Below are 14,190 nucleotides of genomic sequence, written 5' to 3' on the forward strand. Positions count from 1 at the left end.
TTTCTTTCCCAACCCAGTACCTTGTCTTTTGCATTATAAGGAATTTTATCCCTGTTGTGAACTATTTCTTCAGTTAGTTGTCTCTCTCTATGTTGGGAAATCGACAGAAATTACCACCAATTCCTCTATCTTAGTTACAGGTAACATTACCTCAGAGCAGCTGTGCCAAACAGACCTGAGCCCTGATTCGTGTGCTGACAAAAACCAGGTTCCCACTGTTTGTGTATCTTTTTTTCACCAATGACCTGCTGAATGTTCTTACTATTGATGATCCTACACTCTACACACAGGTTTAACTCCCCAACAAAAAGAAAAATGCCAAGTGAACCAATCCCAGGAGATAATAACCAACATACACAAATGATGCCTCATCTTCAGTGATGAGAAGACCAAGTCAATAACTGAGAAAGATTGACAAATGATGTGGCTCAGCTATCTCCAGTATGTTCAACTTCGTTGGCTTAGCAATCACATCTAATCTATATGGATGCAAACAAGTGGTCAAGTGGTGACGTTGGCTGGAAAAACTAGAACAGTGGGAGTCACCATCAGCAACTTCTGCAAAGCATGTCCCTGCCAAGTAATGGAGCATTTTCACCATGTTTAGGAAACAACAGAGAAATCTCATCTCTTGTATAAAACAGCTTTTTGTTTCATACTCTTTTTATTCTCTCTCTCTGCCAATTTTCTCTCCTCCTCTCCTGAAAGTGTTGACTCCTTGCTGGAGTAAGATTCCAGAGCTGCCCTCCAGTACCACAGACGAGACTGGGGATCAAACCGTCCACCTTCCTGTTCTGTATGGTTCAGTTATTCACTGGGCAAGCCTGAACAACCACCAGTGTTACAGCACTAGAAAGGGATGATGCACTTGAGGGTTCAAAGACAAAATCTATTTAGTTAGAATTAAGGAACAATAGAGGAGCTATTTCACTGCAGGGGTGTATAGTATAGGCCACCAAATAGTGGGAAGGAGATAGAGGAGCAAATTTGCAGGCAAATTTCAGAAAGATGCAAGAAATTTAGAGTAGTGATAATGGGGGACTTCAATTATCCCAATATAGACTGGGAAAATAACAGTGTAAAGGTCGAAGAAAGGGAACAATTCCTAAAATGTATACATGAGAACTTTCTTGATCAGTGTGTTTCCAACCCAACAAGGCAGAAATTGGTGCTGGATCTAGTTCTGGTGAATGAAGTGGGGCAAGTGGAGCATTTTTCAGTGGGAGAGCATTTGGGAAACAGTGATCACACGATCATTAAATTTAGAATAGTTATGGAAAAGGACAAGGAGAAATCAAATGTGAAAATACTCAATTGGAGGGGGGCTAATTACAGTGACTTGAAAAGTGATCTGGCCCAGGTGGATTGGAATCAAAGATTGGCAAGTAAAACAGTAATTGAGTAATGGGAGGCCTTCAAAGAGGAGATAGTTTAGGTACAGAGAAGACACATTCCCACGATGGGGAAAGGAAAGACATCCAAAGCTAGAGCTCCCTGGATGACTAAAGCTATAGAGATTAAAATGAAACAGAAAAAGGTGGCTTATGTCGGGTTCACAATTCAGTAGAGAACCAAGCTGAACACAAAAAGTACAGAGGAGTCTAAAAAGGAAATAAGAGGGGGAAATAGAGAGTATGAAAATAGATGAGTGGCTAATATAAAAGGGAACCCAAAAGTCTTTTATAGTAAAAGGGTAGTCAAAAGAAGGGTGATGCTGATAAGGGACCAAAAAAAAGATCTTCTTGTGGAGGCAAAGGGCATGGCTGAGGTACGAAATGAATACTTTGCATGTGTCTTGACTAAAGAAGAGGATGCTGCCAACGTCACAGTAAAGGAGGAGGTAGAAGAGAAATTGGATAGGATAAAAATAGATAAATACTTAAAAGGTTGGCCGCGTTCCAAGTAGAAAAGTCACCCGGTCTGGATAGGATGCATCCTAGGTTACTGAGGGAAGTAAGGGTGAAAATTGCGAAGGCTCTGGCCATAATCTTCCTTGGATATGGGAGTGGTGCCAGAGGGCTGGAGCATTGCAAATGTTACACCCCTGTTAAAAAAAAGGGGAGGGGGATAAACCCAGCAATTATAGGCCAGTCTGCCTAACGTCGGTGGTGGGGAAACTTTTAGACCCATTAATGTGGGACAAAATTAATTGGTATTTGGAAACATATGGGTTAACAAATGAAAGCCAGCACGGATTTGTTAAAGGAAAATCATGTTTGACTAACTTGATTCAGTTCTTTGATGAAGTAACAGAGAGGGTTGATGAGGATAGTGTGGATGATGTTCTGTATATGGACTTTCAAAAGGTGTTTGATAAAGTACCACATAATAGACTTGTTAGCAAAATTGAAGCCCATGGGATTAATGGGGCAGTGGCTGCGTGGATACGAAACTGGCTAAGGGACAGAAAGCAGAGAGTAGTGATGAATGATTGTTTCTCAGACTGGAGAGAAGTACAAAGTGGTGTCCCCCAGGGGTCAGTATTAGGACCACTGCTCTTTTTGATATATATTAATGACCTGGACTTGGGTACATGGCATAATTTCAAAGTGTGCAGTGAGGAGGACATAGACAGGCTGGTGAAATGGCAGTCACATGGCAGATGAAATTTAACACAGAGAAGTGTGAAGTGATTCATTTTGGTAGGAAGAATGAGGAGAGGCAATATAAACTAAATGGTACAATTTTAAAGGGGGTGCAGGAACAGAGAGACCTGGGGGTGCACGTACACAAGTATTTGAAGGTGGCAGGACAAGTTGAGAAGGCTGTTAAAAATGCATACTGAATCCTTGGCTTTATTAATAGAGGCATAGAATACAAAAGCAAGGAAGTTATGCTAAACCTTTATAAAACACTGGTTAGGCCGCAGCTGGAGTATTGTATCTAATTCTGGGCACCACATTCTAGGAAGGATGTCAAGGCATTAAACAGGGTTCAAAAGAGATTTACTCGAATGGTACCAGGGTAAGGGACTTCAGTTACGTGGAGAGACAAGAGAAGTTGGGATTGTTCTCCTTTGAGCAGAGACGGTTAAGGGGAGATTTGATAAAGGTGTTCAAAATCATGAAGGTTTTTGGTACAGTAAATAAGGAGAAACTGTTTCCAGTGGCAGAAGGATCAGTAACTAGAGGACATAGATTTAAGGGAATTGGCAAAAGAACCAGAGGTGACATGAGGAAAAAAATTTTTACGCAGCGGGTTACTATGATCTGGAATGCGCTGTCTAAAAGGATGGTGGAAGCAGATTCGATAATAACTTTCAGAAAGAAACTGGATAAATACTTGAAGTGGAAAAATTTGCAGGGCTGTGGAGAAAGAGTAGGGATGCGGGACTAATTGGATAATTCTTTCAAAGAGCCGGCACAGGCACGATAGGACGAATGGCCTCCTTCTGTGCTGTATCATTCTATAACTCATGGGGAATGTCTGCATGACTCTTTTAATTCATCACCTCAAGCTGCTCTCACCATTGCCATCAGTAACAAGTCTATAACCACCAAGTATTGCACTGCTGGGTGTTTTTCACAGAGCATGTGGATACAGTACAAAAAAAACATTACATGCTGACAATTAAATTTTACTGAAATCACAGTAATACCACCACTGTACTTACATATAAAAAGCATCTATGACAACTACAAAGGTCTTCAAGTAGCTTTTTTTAATCCCATACTAGTTTACTGTACTTTCTTACCTGTAGGAATTTGGTGACATCAGCAATCACTTCCCTGAAAGCCAACTTGTCTTTCCGGACTTCAAACCATCCCATTTTAGTAATCTTAGCAATAACGTGGACCAGTGCCTGGATCACAAAGGGTTCTAGCTTAGGACAAGATGCCATGTAATTCAAGATATAGTTCCCTGTGGGAATAATTTGAAGTTGTTAAAAGCAAATTAGAACTAAAGGAGAGAAGCCCTCCTGTTTCAAGTCATAAGTTGTCAAGTCAAAAAACATCACGATCCTCCCAGATACTCATCTGTAGTGAGGATTCACTAATTCTATGAAAGTAGGACACGAAAGCATCCGAAATCTGAGAGGGGGGATATAGAGGAGAAAAGTGTCAAAATCGGCAGAGGAGCAGGAAGGGGAAGAAAAAGCTGGCCGAAAATGGGAGAGGGGGGAATGCAAGGGCAGGGGCACGGGGACAGCTGGCAGAATGGGGCGGGGGAGAATAAGAGCTGTCAGAATCAGGAGGAAGACAACAGCCGGAATCAGCTGGCTCTGTCAGGAGTGGGGCAGGTGAAGGGGTTGTCAAAATCGGGAGCGGGAGAGGAAGCATCTCCCGTACAGTTGGCTTTTATTGTAAGTTTGAGTTAATATGGAAGGTGACGCGAGACCAGCAGAAACCGCATGAATTTCCACATTGACTCAGAAATGTAAAGTAAAAGTCCAAATGGAATAGCACTACTACCTCTCCGATTCCCAATTCTAGCAGCAAATGTTGCTCATCCCAGATAGGAAAGTGATTAAGGCAAACATATGCCACGCTCACAGCAGCTAGAAAATAAGCATACGCTTGCCTCCAAAATTTAAGGTGGGTACATGTCGTATACCTGCACATACACTCTATTATAACTCTTCTCTCAGCCTCTCTCTTGGTTGCTCTCCCGAGCAGGTGAATATTGTATCAGTGTGAGATGGATAGTGTATCAGGAGGCACAGTGAGTTGTGTGGATGAGAGCAGGAAGTTACAAAGGGACATCGACAGACTAAGATGGGCAAAACTATGGCAGATGGAGTTCAACGTAGGGAAGTGTGTGGTCATCCACTTTGGATCTGAGAAAGACAAATCAGAGTATTTTCTTAATGGTGAGAGACTAGGTGCTGTGGAAGAGCAAAGGGACTCTCAATGTACACAAATCACTAAAAGCTAGTGCACAGGTACAAAAGGTAGCCATAAAGGCTAATGGAATGTGGTCTTTATTTCAAGGGGATTGGAAGACAAAAGTGAGGACGTTATGCTTCAGTTGTACAGGGCCTTGATCAGATTCCATTTGGAGTATAGTGTTCAGTTTTAGGGACCAGATCTCAGGAAAGATATATTGGCCTTGGAGGGGGTGCAGAATAGATTCACCAAAATGATACCAAAGCTTAAAGGGTTAAATTATGAGGACAGGTTGCATAAACTTGGCTTGTATTCACATATTTAGAAGGTTGAGGGGTGATCAAATTGAGGTATTTAAAATAATTAAGGGATTCGATAGATTAGATAAAGAGAAACTATTACCTCTTGGTAATAGTTGGGAAATCCAGAACAATGCAGCATAATCTTAAAATTAATTAGGCCTTTTAGGAGTGAAATCAGGAAGCACTTTTTCACACAAGGGACGTTTTCACTAAAAGGTTGCGGATGCTGGGGGTCAATTGAAATTTTTCAAGACTGAGTTGGACAGATTTTTGTTAGGTAAGGATATCAGGGGATATGGAGCAAAGGTGGGTAAATGGGGTTGAGGCACAGAACAGCCATGATCCAAATTGAATGGCGGAACAAGCTCGAGGGTTGAATGGCCTATGCCTGTGTTAACTGTATGATTTCTATCAATTAGTGCTAATTATATTCAGGCGGCGGGTATCAATTGGGGACTCTCTTGCATCCTTTTTATAGGAGAACTTAGCTAGGTTGTGGTGTGTGTAAGGCGGGGAATCTGTGAATAAAGGCTTGGAAGCAACTGAAGACCAGCCTCTAATATTCTATCCTTCACCACTTGGTCATCCAATTTTTAACAGCCTGTTCCTTTGTTCTCGTTTCTCTCTCTGTCATTATCTTCTTGTATCTTTGCTACTCTCCTTATTTTTGTATATTTTTCTTTCTTTGTTCCTGGGCCCAAAGCCATGGGAGGGGCCACAAGGAGAGACACCAAGTAGCCTGAATTGAGAGTCCCGAGAGGAGCGAACATCATGGGCAGCTCTACAGCGCTGGCTCTGGAGCGGCCCAAGGTAAGCAACAACATGGAGACTTGGCTGCCGGCAGAGCCCAAGAAACTGAGACAGATACAGCACCCATCGTCAAGTGAACAAAGTTAATGGCTGGCCAGAATAACACCTTCATTTCTAACAAAAGCAAAATACTGCGGATGCTGGAAATCGGAAGTAAAAACAGAAAATGCTGGGAACACTCAGCAGGTCAGGCTACATCTGTGGAGAGAGAAACAGAGTTCATGTTTCAGGTTGATCACTATTCATCAGCTCTCTCCACAGATGCTGCCTGACTTACCTTCATTTCTAATACTGGTTACAAAACAGGCCAATTAGGTAATGTTTAGATCACAAGGTGAGAGTAATAGGCTCTGACTAGTCAGCATCTGCACTATGTTTAATGATTTATAATGGTAAAAAAGCAACTTTGTAAGCAAGGAGAGCTGGCATTGATGTACATAAAAGCTTATATGCAAAGAGGTTTGTAGCCAAGTTAGTGGTTGTATACTTCATAACGGTTGTGTTTTTACATTGCATTTGAGTTTATTCTGTCAATGGGGTCTCTGTCTCTTGGAAAGTCCATTATAACTGTGATATTGCACTTAAAGATAAAAATACATAGAAGTTACAACATGCAAGCAGGCCATTCGGCACAACCAGTGCATGTTGGTGTTTACCCTCCACGCGAGCAAATAGTTCCAAACACATTTAATTGCCCAGTTCCCAGATCCCTTTATCCCCTTTCCCTTCATCCATCTATGAATATTGACATAGTTTCTGCCTCAACCACTAAGCCTGCAAGTGAATTCCACAGCCTCAGAACTCTCTGTGTGAAGTTTCTTCTGCCCACTGTTCTAAATCACATACATTTAATCTTGTATTTGTGGCTCCTCATTCTTGATCCTTCAACTACTGGGAACACTGTGCTTCTATCTATCCTGTCCCATCCTTTCATAATTTAAACACTTCTATCATATCACCAGTAATATGCATTATTCTAACAGAAAAAAAATCAAACTATCAAAATGTTACACTTCTGGGAAAAAAGCTGAAGATTTGGCACGATCTGGTAGAAGCCCAGTATTGAAACCGACTAGTTTTTTGGAAAAGCTATATGCAGTGACAGTAATAGGCTATATGCTTCTAATGTCAATGGGAAATTCTGCCGTAGAAATTGAATTAGCTGCTGTGACTTGTTTATGCTGAACTATTGATTGATTTGTGATCTGTTACATAAGAACATAAGAAATAGGAGTGGGAGTAGGCCATAAGGCCCCTCGAGCCTGCTCCATCATTCAATAAGATCATGGCTGATCTTTGACCTCAACTCCAATTTCCCACCCTATCTCCATATCCCTTGATTCCCATGGTGTCCAAAAATCTATCGATCTCAGTTTTGAATATACTCGACAACTGAGCATCCACAGACCTCTGGGGTAGAGAATTCCATAGATTCCTCTAAGTGAAGAGATTTTTCCTCATCTCAGTCCGAAATGGCCGACCCTTATCTTCAGACTATAACCCCTAGTTCTGGACTCTCCAGCCAGGGGAAATAGCCCTCTAAGAATTTTATACATTTCAATGTGATCATCTCTCATTCTTCTAAACTCCAGAAAATATAGGCCGATTCTACTCTGGCTCTTGAAAAGTCCATTAAAACTGTGATATATTCCGTTACAGTACGGATTTTCTGTTAATATATCTTCTGCTATCTGGTAGGCGATGTTAACTAGTATTCCCTCCTATAGCACAAGCTGTAAATACACCAAGACACTTCACTGTTCAATATTTGGAGTGCATTTGCTTTGGTACTTAGAAAGTATAACTGCTGAGGTTCTGTTCCAATACTAGAATATATATGTCAGGGCAATTACATTAGCCCTGATACAGTAACATTTTCTGTATAGTTTGGGATACCACCAAAATTGGAAAGAATCACAGAAAGGACCAGATAAATTAAATCGAAAGTGGGCAATACCTCAGTTTTAAAAGCCTTTAGAATGTAGTCTCCAGTCTAGACTATTTCAGTTCACTTTGAAACAGATTGTCTAATCATCTGTGATTATGTATGTTTATAGAATGAGCTAGTGAGGCCCAGTGGGTAGCATTTTAAACCAGGAGATCCTGGCTTAAAGTCCTTAATACTACTAGACAAGGAATCTGGCGTTGAGCCAGTCCCGTGTGTCAGAATGCTCACATCACAAAGCTACTTGATTCACAACAGAAGCACGAACCAGCTCAGCACATTATCAGGCCACAGGAGGAAGATGATACAACAGCAGATAAAAGAAAAATAAGGGGCAAGATTTTAGCCCGGGGGGGGGGGTGGAATTCCTGTTGGGAAACCCTGAAGTACGGGCTTTTTGCCGATGGAGGTCAGACCAATTTATACGAGAGTGTCATCGATGGCACATAACCTGCACAGCTGCAGTCAACAGCAAACTAGTATGGAAAAAAAGGAGAGATAGATGGACTCTCCCATCCCACTCCCCAACTGCAAACCTGAAAATCAGGAGCACAAACATTAAATCAGGGATGCTTTATTTTACAATCTGTAGCACTATGAATATTAAGTATTTTCCTCTTCTTGCACTGATGACTTTAATGCATTGTTATGATTTCCACAAAACCAAACACAAATTGAGAGTTTCAGTCTGGAATGTGTTTAGTTTGTTCCCTCCCAACCTACACACTTCTCAATCAGATGGATTATTGTGTATTAACGGCATGTATTTTTTTCCCTTAAATTATGTAACATTAGAATTCAGTATCACATCTTATCAGATTGAAAAGGGCTTTCAAAAAAAACTCAAATTAACCCAATGGCAGATTTCTTTCCCTGCTAACTCCTGTAAGTGAAAAAAATAGCAGTCTTGAAGCTTGCTATAATCCTAGGAATATTTTGAAATTTAGGAATGCTGGTCAAAAGTCAGAGGAGTAGGACAGGTTTAAAATTGACCCACAAAAGAAGGACATTCATTAAATCAAGACAGTTGCATGGTGTCTCTCCCTATGGTCTAACTTTGATTAAGGACTAGCTGCAGGAAACTTTGACAGTTGGTTGTTTAAAGCCAATCACTTGCATTTTCAATACAAAGCTTTGAAAAAAAATGGACCATTCTTTGCAAATGATCACAGATGAAATGTTAGGGTGACGTCCTAGTTTAAATATTACATTCTATAGATTCTAGCCTGAACTTTATCGTTAAGATTTCCAGGCATTAATTCCCAATTATATATAATTTACCTAACTAGAAATTCCATTGATTGTAGTTGAAAGGCTAGAGATCTTAATATGACTGTATTTAAAATGACGTCAGGATGAGCTCACCCAAAGACCAGTTGAGTGAAGAACCAAAGGGCGGCTGCCACCCAACGAGTACCAGAAGCCATTAGAGGATGGAGAGAAACTGGATGAAAAAGTCTTCAAGACATAATAGTCTGATTTGATATCTAACACTTTTCAGTTACAGTAGATCTTTGCTTATTAAAGGAAAGGGACTTTTGTTCGAATATATACATTTTATTACAGTACACCATTCAAAAATACTTTACATATACTAACAGTTTCAAATGGCACATTTTTGAATACCCAAGGAACAACACTACAGCACAAATGAACACATAAATTGGGATCCAAATAAATAAGTTTTCAAAATCTTCCCAGAAATGCCTTCATTGGAAAGGTTGACCGATCATGTTCTCTTCAATGATATATAGGAAAATAGGAATTACTGGACAAGAAAAGACCACGGTCCATCTCGTTGGCCTTCTACCATCTTAGTAGTCACATGATACAACGATAATGAAGTTGTTGACTAATCATAGCAACCAATCTCTATCAATTACTCTACAACAGACCCAGGCCTGAGGCGAAGAAAACCCCAATGGAGGACAGCTTTGGGAACCATAGATCCAAAGCCACCTGTTCCTCCCAAGCATGTTACACTTACCATATATCCATTTAAATAAATTTGTTCACACATAAAAGAATTACAAAACACAGTACATACATAGAATTAGGTGGAATTTACAGCCAAGAAACAGGTCATTTGCCAGTGTTTATGCTCCACACGAGCCTCCTCCCACCTTATTTCATCTCACCCTATCAACATATTCTTCTATTCCTTTCTCCCTCACATACTTAACTAGCTTCCCCTTAAATGCATCTATGCTATTAGCCTCAACCACTCCATGTAGTAGCACGTTTCACATTCTCACCACTCTCTGAGTAAAGAAGTTTCTCCTGAATTCCCTATTGGATTTATTGGTTATATTTATGACCCCTAGTTTTGGACTCACCCACAAGTGGAAAAATCTTCTCTACGTCTAGCCTATCTAACCCCTTCTTAAATAATCTTAAAGATCTCTATCAGGTCACCTCTCAGTCTTCTCTTTTCTAGAGAAAAGATCCCCGGCCTGTTTAGTGTTTCCTGATAGTTGTACCCTCTCAGTTCTGGTACACTTGAATTACAATCTCGCATTTAATGTCAAAAGGTGCTTTGTGAGAAACAAGCTTTTCTATATCTTATTGAATTCACAGCTCAATATAGTAGCTGTTCAACTTCAATACTTTTGAATATATAATTTCCTCAGAAGACATAATAGCCCTGATATTAACGGGGAGGCGTGTGGGGGAAGACGTGAACTGGCGAAGAACCCTCCAGGGTCATGGAGGCCCTGCCAATTGTAACGGCAGGGCTTCATTTAAATAAATCACTGCAGCCTCATGCCCGACAGCCGGCCAGATTGGCTGCCTGGCCGGCGGGCAGAAGCAGATGTCAATGGCAGGAGGCTGTAGCCAGGAACCTGTGGGAATGGTCCCCAGCGGATATTGGGGGGGAAGGCTCCGGGCCGCAATTGTGAGCATGGAATGCAGGAGGGAAGGCTGAGGGGTCGGGGCTGGAGAGGTCCAAGGCTTCCTTGTGAGGCCTGGGGGGAGCACTCCTGCTTCTCCCGGCCCATAAGGACCATAAAACCAGGCAAGGTTGCAAAACTTACTGGGCCTCTTCTGGCCAGTTGGCTCCTCCTGCCGTGTTGCTGCTGCCGGGACTGCCCGTAGTGAGGTTAAAAATATGTTGCAGCACCAATGACATCATCGGGCCGCGACTTTTGCATGTTAAGTAGGTTCCTCCCTGCTTTTAGCAGGAGCCTCGTCCAGGGTCTGAACTGCAGGCGTAAATAGGAATGGAGTTGGGTTGGGGTCAGGTTGCTCGATCCCGATATTTTAACACCCCGCCCCTCCGACCTTCTCCAGCCTGTCAGGCGCGGGGGGGTTAAAATTGAGCCCAATGTTTTTGGTTCCCCCACTAACAGAAGTGTGGAGAAACAAAGAATAGAACTGTTCATGGAGTGAGTTGCAGGGTAGTTATTAGGGGTAGGAACCCTGGTTATTTTTTTCCCTTTCCTAGCCCGAGAGAGCAGAGCGAGTTGTGGCATGCCTAACCACTGTCTCATCTAAGGGCATATAATTCATAACAGACCAGGGTCAAACCTGGGACCATCTAGGTCTGTACAGCTCTGTTCCACATTGGGCAGTGCCTTCACCAGCTGAACTGTCATGGGAACCCAACAATGTAATTTTTGATAACACCCATCAGATCACTGAAGATGAGAAACAAGCCACATAAACTTGCATACATGCTGCGATGAGGTGACCTGATGTGTCTGTCCTCCAACAAAGTTGTGTAGCCACATCACAGCTCAGCAGGAATACCACAAGAGGTCAATTCTCAATAAAGCTGAATTACCATATTCTGTAGAAGGTTCTATAGACGTATATAGAAGTGGAAGGGCAAGTGTTACATGACCAAAATGCAGTTGAGGGCTTTGAATTACTTTAAAAACCACAACATTAGTTTATGCAGCCACTAGAACCGTGCAAATTGCACTATAGCACATTCCAGCTGTTTTGAGTTTTCATAATATACACATAATCTTCCTTTCCATCCTCAAGCCCTGATCTCGATTGGTGAGTTCTTCTGTTTGAGTTCATATCCTGCATTATCAGCAGCGATTATTCAATCGCACTGACTGCAACTTACAAGTCTCATTTCAACAGGTGGTTGGTGCGTCCTTTCCCTCTATAAAATATGCTTTATGACGAGCAATGCAAAAATATTTACTTCAGTCAAAGCAAATAAATTTAAAACAAATCGGGAGACCTGCAGATGGTCCACATATGTGTTCATAATTTCTTGGAATAAACTGCATGATACACAGGCAAATACTTTGATGTACTGTTTCAGGCCAAAATAATTATTTGCAGATTAAAATTTTCTAATAAAGCATTTTAATTGAAATATTTCGTCTTAGATAAGGAACAATTAATAGCAACACACCAGTACTGTGCAGTCACCCTATTTTCAGTCTGCTGCTGATTATGAAGAATATCAGATAAATCACTTCTGGATCTTGTTTCTAACTTATTGAAAAAGACAGACAAAAATATATTTGGCAAAACATTAGCAGGACTGGCTAAGCTCTGCGTTTCCTGAATTAACAGGATTTCTTTTAGGCTGCCTGTGAATGCTCCAGCTCAGAATGGCAATCAGATGTACTATTTACAAGTTTGAGTGCTGATCCAGGGCTGACAATCAGAAAGAGAGGTTATTGACTGCAGTAGCTCTCGTTGTGTAAACAGATAGTGGGGTTTGGTGGGTTTCTAATCTAACAGTGGGGAAAATCAGGCAACCAAAAGAACAGGGAAGTCTATCCTCATATCAAATCCCAAAATCAGCAGCTCACCAGAGTTCAAGAACAGCCTCCAAACTGCATTAGACTCAGACAGGCTCCAAAGACTGGCAGAAGTTACTCAAATCTGTTTCCAGATCAAGCCTACAGCAGTCATCCTTTTTCTTCAAAATGACACAGTCACATACTGAACCTCTGCAGTTAGGCCACAGCCACTTGCACAGCCTTCGATGGAGTAAGAAATCCCAGCCATTTCACAGCGCATATGGTGAGCTGTGAAGTGAAGATACACAGCACCTCAAAGGATACAACATCAGGTCATGATAAATGAACATTTGTTTTATTATAGTGCCAGTTTAAGAATCTTTCAAGGAAATATGCCTTCCCCAATCCATTTTCCTTCAAAGAACAATCAGAAAAGCTGACAGGAAGCTGTATATTCTCAAGAAAGCTCTGTCCTATTTATCAATGTTGACCATCTCAGCATTTTACAAAACCTAACCTGTCCAGTGATGGAATGTTCTAAACCCTGTTTTGGAAACTGCAATGGATTTGGTAAGGATGGCCTATTCAACATCAGAATCCACACTCAACAACACTATTCCACAATAACCTCATCACTCACCCACAGGTAGATGAAGCCATAAAAAGCCAATAGCATTTTCAGTTTATAAATTGGGGGTCAGAGCACAAGAGCAAAGAGGTTGTGATAAGTTTGTACAAGGCAACTGTTGCTTCATTTGGAGTATTGAGTGCAGTTTGGTATCTCATTATAGAAAGGATATTTAAAGCCATAGAGTGTATAGGATGATACCAGGGATGAGAAGCTATTGTTATGAGACTTGAGGTACAGCTACTATTTCCACACAAGCAGAGAAAGTAAAGAAGAGATTTAATAGAAGTTTTTAAAATTTTGACAGGTGAATAGGAAAAGACTATTTCCTCTGGTTGGGGATTCAGTGTCAAGGGGTCATCGATTTAACTTGTCACTAAAAAAGTGAGGAGAGATTTGGAGAAATGTCTTTACACAGAGAATTATTGCAGCATGGAATGCTTTGCCACAGAAAATAGTTAAGGCAGAGAACATTCCATCATTAAAGGGAAAATTGGATAAACATCTGAAGCAGAGGACGATACAAGGCTATGGGGAGAGACCACAGCAGTGGAATTAGTTTTGAAATACTGTAGCTAAGAGCTGGCACAATGGCCCGAGTGACCTCCTTCTGAGCAGTAAACTTCTCTAGTTCTATTTAATATAATGACAAAATATGCCCACTGCGAAACCGGAATTCCCTTGAGACACACACAGGACTCCATTTGCTGAGCACCAGAGATTCCTTCTGCTAACTTTGTGGTCTGCCATCTTCCATATCATGACTGGGACAACTAAACCAGTCATAGTGTCTAAGGGATGATGAGGATGTAACATGGAGCTTGGGTCATAGAGATTACCTTGTTCTTTGGCTGACATCAGTTCCCATTAGAAGAGAAGCAGTTAGAAGAGGGACATATCTAGCCACAAAAGGACAACCTGCAGCTGGGTTTCTCCCTGTTCGGACTGCTTGATAAAGAGAAATAAC

At 41.3% G+C, this 14,190-nt stretch overlaps 1 protein-coding gene across 4 annotated transcripts in view; it reads right to left on the bottom strand.

Annotated features, from left to right (window-relative positions):
- Positions 1-14,190, bottom strand: part of LOC137332605 (ran-binding protein 17-like) — a 686,121-nt gene that overhangs the window by 604,456 nt on the left and 67,475 nt on the right. For all 4 annotated transcript variants that reach the window (XM_067996561.1, XM_067996562.1, XM_067996559.1 and 1 more), the window contains one exon: positions 3,695-3,861. In XM_067996561.1, coding sequence (XP_067852662.1) covers positions 3,695-3,861 — 167 coding nt within the window. The remainder of the gene's footprint in view (positions 1-3,694; positions 3,862-14,190) is intronic.

This window comes from Heptranchias perlo, chromosome 14, assembly GCF_035084215.1.
Source record: "Heptranchias perlo isolate sHepPer1 chromosome 14, sHepPer1.hap1, whole genome shotgun sequence".
NCBI classification, from domain to species: domain Eukaryota; kingdom Metazoa; phylum Chordata; class Chondrichthyes; order Hexanchiformes; family Hexanchidae; genus Heptranchias; species Heptranchias perlo.